An 11,159-nucleotide genomic window follows, 5' to 3' on the forward strand; every position below is an offset into this window, starting at 1 on the left:
CCCATACCTATATAAGAACTGTCAGCTAGCCTCTTCTTCACATGGCTGGAAGCCTCCGACGGGAGCGGAACCTTTTTTTTTTTTTCTTTTTTCGGGTCCCTGCCGCCGCCGCCGTGATTGACGTTGGATCTACTTCGGGGGACATTGTTTTAATAAAGGACTTGTCAAAGACCCTGTACTGTGTTTTTTTTACACCACACTTTTTTTTTTTGTGAAGGAGTCTGCGGGAGCATCTACCGCAGACTCGTTCACGTAGGGGGGGGGCCGGGATCTGGGGGCCCCCTTGTTAAAGGGGGCTTCCAGATTCTGATAAGCCCCCCGCCCACAGACCCCCACAACCACCGGCCAGGGTTGTGGGGAAGAGGCCCTTGTCCTCATCAACATGGGGACAAGGTGCTTTGGGGGGAGCCCCCCTGCCTCAAAGCACCCCCCCATGTTGAGGGCATGTGGCCTGGTATGGTTCAGGAGGGGGGGGGCGCTCGCTCGTCCCCCCCCTTTCCTGACCTGCCGGGCTGCATGCTCGGATAAGGGTCTGGTATGGATATTGAGGGGGACCCACGCTGTTTTTTTTTTTAAATTTCAGCGTGGAGTTCCCCCTTAATATCCATACCAGACCTGAAGGGCTTGGTAAGGATGAGAGGGGGGACCCACGCTGTTTTTTTTTTGTTTTTTTTTATTGTGGACCTTTATTTTTACATTCAGCTGTCAAAATATATATTATCTAGACCTTTGAAATAAGTAAAATCATTACAGAAATAATTATAAAGGATAAGAAACAAAAATAGAATCACTAGAACTAAGGAAATCTAATTAGATTACATGAAGATATGCCGAGTGCTGTTTATTAAACACAATAGTCGCGAGCGAGTGCCGGCTCTCAGAGGAATCCACAATCAGATTCACTATTAGTCAGTGGCTAAAAAGCAAACGCCCATGTCAGAAGTCTAAAATGTGTTCTGCACATGCTCAGTTGTATCTGCCAAAGACACTGCACAGGCTTCTAGATTTTTACTGTGTCGATTTCCTTGAAAAAAACGATTTTTAACACATTTTTAATTTTTTTGGAAATAGCAGATATTGTTTAAAGTGAAGTCCTGATATTTGGCAAAGCAAATTTCTAAGTGAACATGTCTCTGCAGTGATTTTTCATGGTTTTAGACTTGCTTCTTAGCAAGTCTGTTTTGTGAGTCTGATTTCGGGCGTGTGTCTCTTTGTGAATTAGATTGGGCATCTGCTTATGGGCTCTGCTCAATAGTGAATTAGGTTGCAGGGTAAAAAATGACGGACGCCCATGAAAATTGGGCTTAAGCCCATAAATATGCGCCCACGCCCAATAGTGAATCAGGGCCTAAGAGATTGTATAAACACAGTGCAGTCATTGACCAGACAGGCTTTGTGTAAGCTCAGCTTTGTTCAACCCATACTGCAGACATGGACAGATTTGTTGCACCCAGCCTCAGTCAGCTTACAAAAACCCAGTCCTGTTTCTAACTCTACTCCTGTGTTCCCAACAGCTCCTCCAGTTACAGCCCAGTATACTTGGCTATCTACCGCATGTCAGTCCTCTGTTCCCACTCGCTGCACCTATCCTGCCTTTAACCCTGTAAAAAAGCCCTCTGTAGCAACTGCTCCCTCTCCTGTTCCATCCTCCAGTTTTTCTCTGTCTCCAGCTGCTCCATTCGTTTGCAGACCTGCGTTTACTTGCAGTGCTCCAGTAGTTAAAACCAGAAAAAAGCGAAAATTCTTTCCAACCAATACCATCCTGCCAGTATCCAAACCGGTGAGCCTGCCTTCCGTGACTCGGCCTGAAGCCTCTACTCAGCCTGTCCTGCCTTCTCTGCAGTTATGAAAGGGTTACAGAGGATTACAGGCAGTATAACCTTTGATGTCCACACAGTAAAGAGTCGATGATTGATAACCGATGATCTTTTACTGATAACATGTGATCATAATGAGAATGAATGAATGTGCGGATGAATGTGAATAAATGCGGTAAAACTGAAATACAAACAGAATAAACAAACATAAGTACATATCTAACTTCCTAGCTATGTGCATAACATTCCACAGTACATAGGAAGGGTACTTACAGACTTTGGGGGTCTAATCAAGCCCATATATGAAGAGGGAACAGCATCCCACATGTACTTGCATTGTAGAATTTCTTTAGTCTGAAGAGATGAGGTCACTTCCTCCCAAGTTAGCAAACAGGACGTCCCTAGCCTTAAAGGGACAGACACTGCTGAATGCTAAAGAATGCCTTGTGTAATACAAGGCAGCACACTCCCCACCTGGCATAATAATGATATGCCACTATTAAACTCCTGGAAGGAGTAAAACGACTTCCGTGATGGGTCTAAGGTACACCTTAGGGGTGCCCTGTTTTACTACTCTGACCTCTACTTTCCTGACTCTGCTATCACTACTAGCATCAGTCCCCACAATGAGTCCAATTGGCCACTCGTTCCTGTGGGCCTGAGAGTCTTTTAGTAGAACAACATCTCCAACTTGTAAGTTGGGCTTGTCGGCTTGCCATTTGTTGCGTGGTTGGAGGGTCATCAGGTACTCCTGTCTCCATCTCTTCCAGAAGATATCACATCTGATAATGGTGACATTGGCTTGCTCAAGATAGTCATTGTTACCCTGGTCAACACTGGCTGTTTTGCTGAAGGATCTGGCCAAGCAGATGAGTTTCCCTATGGCACGGAAGAGTGACTTCCAGCTGGAAAACCTTTCGAACCTACATGAGCCAAGACCTTCTCTGGTGGTTAGAGTCTTGTAAACTGCAACTAGAGGTCTTACCTCTTTGTCTTGGTCTGGTTCTACAAGCTGAAAAGTTCCTTTCTGATCAGTCTCTTCAGTTTCTGGTCCAGTCAAGAAGGATGGACCTGTGAACCAGTTAGTCTGTTTGAGGACAGCAGCTGGTACCAGTCTAGTCCCATGGTCAGCAGGGTTCTTGTCTGTACTGATGTGATGCCACTGTTCTGGACTTGTACACTTTCTGATACGTGTTACTCTGTTTGACACGTATGTGTAGAATCTTCTTGAAGCGTTGTGGATATAACCTAAAACAATCTTGCTGTCTGTGTAGAAGTTCACTGCATGGATCTCGATGTCCAGTTCTGCAATGAGTAAGTCTGCTATCTCCACAGCTAGGACAGCAGCACAAAGTTCTAAGCGTGGAACCGTGTGAGCAGGTCTTGGAGCCAGTTTGGACTTTCCCAAGATGAATCCTGCATGGCTTTGTCCCTGAGTGTCTATGACTCTAAGGTAGGCTACAGCTGCTATAGCCACGGTGGATGCATCTGAAAACACGTGTATCTCTCTTCGTTTTGTAACAGACAAAGAAACAGAGACGTATGGTCTTTGGATGCTAAATCGCTCAAGCTCCAGCAAAGAGTCTTTCCACAACTTCCACTGCATTTCTTTCTTTTCAGGTAGAGGTGTGTCCCAATCACTTTGTTCTAGCTCAGTTGTAATCTCTCTCAAAAGAGCTTTGCCTTGCATGGTGATGGGTGCTACGAACCCCAAGGGATCGTAAAGACGGTTGACCGTAGACAAGACACCTCGCTTTGTGAAAGGCTTCTCTTCCCTGGATACTCGGAAGGTGAAGCTGTCAGTTTTCAAGTCCCAACTAAGCCCTAAGCTTCTTTGAAGGGGTGGTGAATCTGTACCTAGATCTAGGTCTTTGAGGTCTTTTGCACGGTCTTCTGCTGGGAATGCTTCCATTACTTTGCTGTTGTTGGAAGCCACTTTGTGCAGTCTTATGTTAGAGTCTGCTAGCAAGTCTCTAGTGCTTTTCAAAATGTCAATGGCTTCTCCACTACTGGAGAAGGAAGCAAGTCCATCATCTACATAAAAGTTTTTCATAACAAATTGTTTGGCTTCAGGGTTGTGTCTGTCACCTTGCTGCGCTGCTCGTCTCAAGTTATAGATAGCGACAGCTGGTGAGGGACTGTTCCCAAACACATGTACTTTCATCCTATACTCTATGATACCTTTGTTGAGGTCGTTGTCTTCATACCATAGGAACCTCAGGTAGTCTCTGTGGTCTTCACGGACAAGGAAACAGTAGAACATCTGCTGTACATCTGCTGTTACTGCAACAAGTTCTCTTCGGAATCTGATAAGGACTCCAAGAAGTGTGTTGTTCAGGTCTGGTCCGCTGAGAAGTACATCATTAAGGGAAATACCTTCATGCTTTGCACTGGAATCAAATACTACACGTATCTGACCTGGTTTTTGAGGATGGTACACTCCGAATATTGGCAAGTACCAGCGTTCTTGTTTTTCATGCAGTGCTGGTGCTTTTTTAGCTTGATCTTTGTCAAAGATTTTCCGCATGAATTCTTGGAAGTGTTCTTTCATGTCTGGCTTTCTTTCAAGAGTGCGCTGCAATAGCGCAAGGCGTTTCTCTGCTTGCACTCTGTTGTTGGGAAGACGATGCCGTGGTGTACGGAATGGTAGTGGGGCTACCCAACTGCCTGCTTTGTCTTTGAAGACTTCTCTATCCATGATCTCAAGGAAGAGGTTATCTTCAACAGATGGTGCTAGTTTGTCATCATCTTGAGTTCTCTCAAACACTTTGTGGCCTAGCTGATCTGAATCTTCAGCTGAGGCTGTATCTTCCAGGAACCTCTGGATGTTCTGGGGATGTGTTGGGTTAGATAGTTTCTCTTTAATCTCCATGCTGTTGTTACATGGGCAAAGACATGATGTGCGACCGTTCTGCAGCAGATTTGTTCTGTAGACATTCACCTTTGCGGGTTTGTGAAGTCCGTTCAGACATACATTTCCAACGATAACCCATCCAAGATCAAGACGTTGAGCAAATGGTGCATTGTGCGGCCCATTGTATTGTTCTCTGACCTTGTGCACTCTCAGTATGTCTCTTCCTAGTAGAAGGACGATTGCAGCATCTGGGTTGAGTGTTGGGATCTTGTCTGCTATTCGCACGAGATGAGGGTAGTGACGTGCCACTTCAGGTGTGGGAATCTCTGACCTGTCATCTGGTATCATGTCACATTCTATGAGGGTAGGAAGAGTCAGCTGTGTCTTTCCATCTAATGACTCGATGGTGTAGTTGTTTGCTCTTCTCCCTGATGTCTCTATAACTCCAGAACATGTCTTCAAGGTGTATGGAGTTGAACTTCCTTTGTCACCAAAGAGGTCGAAGAACTCTGTCTTTGCTAGAGACCTGTTGCTTTGTTCGTCTAGGACTGTATACATCTTCACTGCCTTTTCTCTGAGACCGTTGGGATACACTTTGACTAAGCATATCTTGGAGCATGATCTAGAGAGTCCTGGTTCTGTACAGATCTCAGTACACTTTGAAGTTATCGCTGGTGTTGCACTTTCTTTTTGCTCCCCACCATGATCTTCTTGAGTTGCTGGAACTTCTGATCTCCATGGTGGTGGTCCTGGGTGCAGTGCTGACAGATGTCGGTCATTGTTGCATTCTGTGCACCGTATTTCTCTCTTACAGTCTTTTGCAAGATGTTGCATTGAGGCGCAGCATCTGAAACAAATGTGATTGTCTTTAAGGTAAGCCTTGCGCTCCTCTAATGTCTTACTTCTGAAACTGCGACATTTTCTTAGTGGATGAGGCTTGTTGTGTATTGGGCACTGTTTGTCTGGATCCTCAACTTCTTTGGTTGTGTTGTCTTCCTGATTGGCTGCAGCCTCAGGCGGGACTTCTGTCTTCCGCACAGACACTGTTGCTCTGCGTTCTTTGTAGTGTACTGGCAGCTGCTTCTCTGTCCTTGGGGAGCTTGCAACTCTCTTGTTCAGGAAGGCGAAGCTTGGGTCATTGCGTGTCTTAGCTTGGTCTACAACGAATTCAGCGAGGAAGACAAACGGTGGAAATGCAACTCGATAGTCTTTCTTGTATCTGGATGCTTGAGAGACCCACCTTTCTTGCAGGTTGAAAGGGAGCTTCTCGATTATGGGCTCTACTCCACGTGCTGTGTCTAAGTATAAGAGACCTGGCAGAGTTCCACTAGTCTTTGCTGCTTCTATCTCTAGGAGTAGGTCTCCAAGCTCTCTCAGCTTCTGATTGTCTTTGTTTGTCATTTTTGGGCAAGTTTCAATTTTCTTTAAAAGTGCTTCTTCTATTACTTCAGGTGACCCATAGCAGTCTTCCATTCTCTGCCAGACCATCGCAAGTCCTGCTGTTGCATCATGGACATGCACTGACCTGATTCTTTTGGCCTGCTCTGAGGACTCTGGTCCTAGGTATTTGGCAAGTAGGTCGAGCTTCTCTCTGTCTGTCAGCTCTAAGTTTTGGGTGCTGCTTAGGAAGGATGACCTCCAGGCCCAGTAGTTTTCAGGACGATCGTCAAACTTCAAGAGACCAGTGCTCACCATCTCACGGCGCATCAGGTATTTCGACATGTCTGTAACCCTTGCTGTGTCAGGTGCGTTTGTTCTGGGTACAAACGCGGGACTACTGGCTGATAGTGACTGATGGGTTCGTTGAGGTATTTGACTAAGTCTATTTTGATCAGATGGTTGCTCTCCTCTATTGTAGTCTAGATCTGGTCTTGCACGAGGAGAGGTTATATCGCCATCTACTTGGTTTCTTAGCGTGTTGGCGGTTTGGTATCTGAGCACGTGATTGGTTGACTTATCACGTGGCGGTTCAGGTTCAGTCTTGTAGTGATGCGTAACATCAAAGCTGTCTGCTCCCAACTGGGTCCTTGATGGTTTCGGTGCGTCACTAGGCTGTTTATCAGGGTATAGGATTGCTTGTGATTGTACATACTCACGGGTGCGTTGGAATGTACTGAGAGGTGTTATCAGGGTTTCCAGTACATCGCTCTCTACAAACTGAATATCTGCAGCTCTCGCGAGAACTTCGGCTTCAGCTATGGCTGCTGCAGCTATTTTCTGTTGCTGAAGTATGTGTAAAGAGGCTTGCACTTCTGCCTTTCTCCTAAGCGTTTCTGCTTTTCTCCTAAGCGTTTCTGCTTCTGTCCTTTTTATTTCAGCTTGACTCTTCTGCTGCTCTTCATCTAGGTAGCCTTGCTCTTTCATAAGCTCTGCTTCCTGTATGGCATAGGAGGCCATGGCGCATGCGGCCTCGGCCTTGGCTTGTGCCCTGGCGGCGATAGCGCTGACTGAAGACAAGTTTGTGACGCTAGAATGTCTGGAACTTGTATGCTTACTCCTGGCTGCCACAGCACTGACTGACGATAGGTCTGTGACGTTTGAATGCCTGGAACTTGAACGCTTAGATCTGGCGGTTTCTGCTTTGGATGACGACAGATCCGATTTGTTATAAGTTCTCGGCGTGCTGCATTGTGACCTAGTTTCCAGCGTACTGTGCATATTTTCTTCCTGTTTGCACGAGATTTTAGGAAGGGTTAATTTAGTGATATCTTTCATATCTTTCTCTGTGTCTGCGTGCTGCATTGTGCTTGAGTGGAGTACACAGCGTGTACACGAAGCTGAGTTAGTTTCACTTTGCTATGCCTAGACTGGCTGTGCTGTGGGGATTTCACACACACGTGCTGCTGTATTAACAGTTAAGAGTCTTTTCTGTGTTGTGGGGCTTGCTGTAGTGTTTTCACACAATGTGCTCTGAAGTAACCGAGTAAGTCTTTTTACTGTCCTGCCTTCTCTGCAGTTATGAAAGGGTTACAGAGGATTACAGGCAGTATAACCTTTGATGTCCACACAGTAACGAGTCGATGATTGATAACCGATGATCTTTTACTGATAACATGTGATCATAATGAGAATGAATGAATGTGCGGATGAATGTGAATAAATGCGGTAAAACTGAAATACAAACAGAATAAACAAACATAAGTACATATCTAACTTCCTAGCTATGTGCATAACATTCCACAGTACATAGGAAGGGTACTTACAGACTTTGGGGGTCTAATCAAGCCCATATATGAAGAGGGAACAGCATCCCACATGTACTTGCATTGTAGAATTTCTTTAGTCTGAAGAGATGAGGTCACTTCCTCCCAAGTTAGCAAACAGGACGTCCCTAGCCTTAAAGGGACAGACACTGCTGAATGCTAAAGAATGCCTTGTGTAATACAAGGCAGCACACAGCCTGAAGCCTCTACTCAGCCTGATGCCTCTCTTCAGCCGGATGCCGGTACGCAGCCTGATGCCTCTCTTCAGCCTGAAGCCTCTCCTCAGCCTGAAGCCTCTCCTCAGCCTGAAGCCTCTCCTCAGCCTGATGCCTCTCCTCAGCCTGAAGCCTCTCCTCAGCCTGATGCCTGCATTCAGCCTGATGCCGCTACTCAGCAGGATGAACTGATCCAGCCCGACGATCCTATTAGGCCAGTTGACTCGATGCCCGCTGTTGATCCAGATGATCCGGTACCTGATCCAGTGCCCGCTGTCGTGCCAATTGACTCAGAGCCCGCTGTCATACCTGGTGACCCGGTGCCCACTGCCTTGCCAGATGACGCGGTGCCCGCTGGCAAGCCAAATGACCTGATGCCTGGTGACCCAGTGCCCGCTGTCATACCTGGTGACCCGATGCCCGCTGTCGAGCCAGACAATCCGGTACCTGATGCCCCGGTGCTCACTGTCGTGCCTGTTGACTCGGAGCCCACTGCCTTGCCAGATGACGCGGTGCCCGCTGTCGAGCCAAATGACCTGATGCCTGGTGACCCAGTGCCCGCTGTCCAGTCAGACGATCCAATGTCTGACCCAGTGCCCGCGGTCATACCAGTTGACTTGGAGCCCACTGCCTTGCCAGATGACGCGGTGCCCGCTGTCGAGCCAAATGACCTGATGCCTGGTGACCCAGTGCCCGCTGTCCAGTCAGACGATCCAATGTCTGACCCAGTGCCCGCGGTCATACCAGTTGACTCGGAGCCCACTGCCTTGCCAGATGACGCGGTGCCCGCTGTCGAGCCAAATGACCTGATGCCTGGTGACCCGATGCCCGCTGTCCAGCCAGACGATCCAATGTCTGACCCAGTGCCAGCGGTCATCCCAGTTGACTCGGAGCCCACTGTTGTGCCTGGTGACTCGGTGCCCGCCGCCCCGCCTGGGGGCCCGAGACCTGTCGTTCCGCCTAAGGGCCCGAGACCTGTCGCTCCGCCTGGGGGTCCGGCACCTGCCACTCCGCTTGAGGGCCCGAGACCTGTCGCTCCTCCTGGGGGTCCAGTGCCCGCCGCTCCGCCTGAGGGCCCGAGACCTGTCGCTCCACCTGGGGGTCCGGCGCCCGCCGCTCCGCCTGAGGGCCCGAGACCTGTCGCTCCGCCTGGGGGTCCGGCGCCCGCCGCTCCGCCTGAGGGCCCGAGACCTGTCGCTCCGCCTGGGGGTCCGGCGCTCGCCGCTCCGCCTGGGGGCACGATGCCTGTCGCCCCGCCTGGGGGCACGATGCCTGTCGCCCCGCCTGGGGGCACGATGCCTGTCGCCCCGCCTGGGGGCACGATGCCTGTCGCCCCGCCCGGGGGCCCGGTGCCTGTCGCCCCGCCCGGGGGCCCGGTGCCTGTCGCCCCGCCCGGGGGCCCGGTGCCTGCTGCTCCGCCCGGGGGCCCGGTGCCTGCTGCCCCGCCCGGGGGCCCAGTGCCTGCTGCTCCGCCCGGGGGCCCGGTGCCTGTCGCCTTGCCCGGGGGCCCGGTGCCTGTCGCCTTGCCCGGGGGCCCGGTGCCTGTCGCCCCGCCCGGGGGCCCGGTGCCTGTTGCCCCGCCCGGGGGCCCGGTGCCTGTCGCCCCGCCCGGGGGCCCGGTGCCTGCTGCTCCGCCTGGTGGCCCGCTGCCTGCTGCTTCGCCTGGTAATCCGATGTGCCTCTGCCCGGAGTCCTGCCCGATGTGCCTCTGCCCGGAATCCTGCCCGATGTGCCTCTGCCCGGAGTCCTGCCCGATGTGCCTCTGCCCGGAGTCCTGCCCGATGTGCCTCTGCCCGATGTGCCTCTGCCCGGAGTCCTGCCCGATGTGCCTCTGCCCGGTGTGCCTCTGCCCGGAGTCCTGCCCGATGTGCCTCTGCCCGATGTGCCTCTGCCCGGAGTCCTGCCCGATGTGCCTCTGCCCGGAGTGCCTCTGCTCGATGTGCCGCTGCCCGGAGTCCAGCCCGGTGTGCCGCTGCCCGGAGTCCTGCCCGGTGTGCCAGTCTTTGCTATCCCGCCAGTTGCCAGACCCGGGCGGTGGAACATTTTGCCCAGCTAGGACTGTTTGGAGCGTCCTGAGGCCGCTCCTTGAGGGGGGGGGGTACTGTTAGGAATGGACTGGCCAGCAATGGTGGGACTCACCTGCCTTTTGATCTGCAGTACCAGGGCTGGCCAGCGGGTGCTCCCAGCAATCAGAGACTCAACCTTTCAGCCAGCTAACACCTGGAACTGATGATACTGGGGTATTTAAGGGATGGCCAGACTTGCAGACTCTGCCTTGGTGTTGTGTTTGTCCTGGGCCCTGTATCTGTCCTGCATCCTGTTTCTGTTCCTTTGCTGACCCTGATCTGAACTGCTGCTGACTTCTCCTGCTCTGATCCTGGCTTGTGACCCTGACCATCCCTCTGTCTGACCCTCTGTACCTCGCTGCTTGCTACCTGCTGAACCTGGCCTGTGACCCCGACCATTCTCTGCTTGCTCCCCCCGTACTTACCTGCCCAATTGATATTGACCCGGCCTGCCTGACGACGCTTGCTTGTATGTACTGTTATCTGTGGGTGGTTGGTTTGGTTTGTTTGCACTGTATTATGTTTAGTATTGCCCTGCGTTTATGTTTGTATGGTTAGTGTTAATAAATTATATTGTTTATCACATTTCTGAAGTCTGCGTTTCCCTGCATCAGTCACACATCTCTGGTCATACCTGGGAGCCCTGACAGCTGGCCTGGTACAATGATCTGTCATCTGGTGGACACAGCAGGTGACATATCAAGATACAGCAGAGCCACTAGACTTGGAGGACTTCATATGATGTCCACCCAGGATGGGAGAGATCCCGCTCAGCTGTCATTCTGCTATAGGCCTGGGGGGAAGCAATTCATTACAGGGGACAGGGGACACTACAGGGGACACTGTACAGGTTCTATATGTAGTCTGAGGGCCCCTGTGGAAGTCCATGTGTGGACATTTCTACCTATGATAAATGACAGGCTAAACCCACCTGGAGACTTTCTCCACACCTGGAGTGTGCTGAGTTCTTGGAGAACGTCTACACAGTGTTTCCAGATTGGCTT

At 50.6% G+C, this 11,159-nt stretch overlaps 1 protein-coding gene and 1 long non-coding RNA gene across 2 annotated transcripts; both read right to left on the reverse strand.

Moving 5' to 3' along the window:
• Positions 1–1,911: 1,911 nt before the first annotated feature.
• Positions 1,912–6,425, reverse strand: LOC149469369 (uncharacterized). Its single transcript, XM_089669356.1, has 2 exons — positions 2,091–6,425; positions 1,912–1,998 (listed from the first exon to the last, which is right to left on the reverse strand). The coding sequence occupies exon 1, from the start codon at positions 6,391–6,393 to the stop codon at positions 2,317–2,319; it is 4,077 nt and encodes a 1,358-aa protein (XP_089525482.1). The 5' UTR covers positions 6,394–6,425; the 3' UTR covers positions 1,912–1,998; positions 2,091–2,316.
• Positions 6,426–7,695: 1,270 nt separating this feature from the next.
• On the reverse strand, positions 7,696–8,062 carry LOC149469370 (uncharacterized). Its single transcript, XR_016311594.1, has 2 exons — positions 7,875–8,062; positions 7,696–7,782 (listed from the first exon to the last, which is right to left on the reverse strand). It is a non-coding gene; the product is annotated as an uncharacterized LOC149469370 (long non-coding RNA).
• Between the last annotated feature and the right edge of the window lie 3,097 nt (positions 8,063–11,159).

This window comes from Staurois parvus, unplaced genomic scaffold (genome assembly GCF_062004578.1).
Source record: "Staurois parvus isolate SC_StPar_1 unplaced genomic scaffold, SC_StPar_1.0 ptg000073l, whole genome shotgun sequence".
Lineage (NCBI taxonomy): Eukaryota > Metazoa > Chordata > Amphibia > Anura > Ranidae > Staurois > Staurois parvus.

Bases quoted from the DNA above. Each gene is read 5' to 3' on its own strand.
- LOC149469369 (XM_089669356.1), bottom strand. From the start codon at position 6,393: ATGTCGAAATACCTGATGCGCCGTGAGATGGTGAGCACTGGTCTCTTG.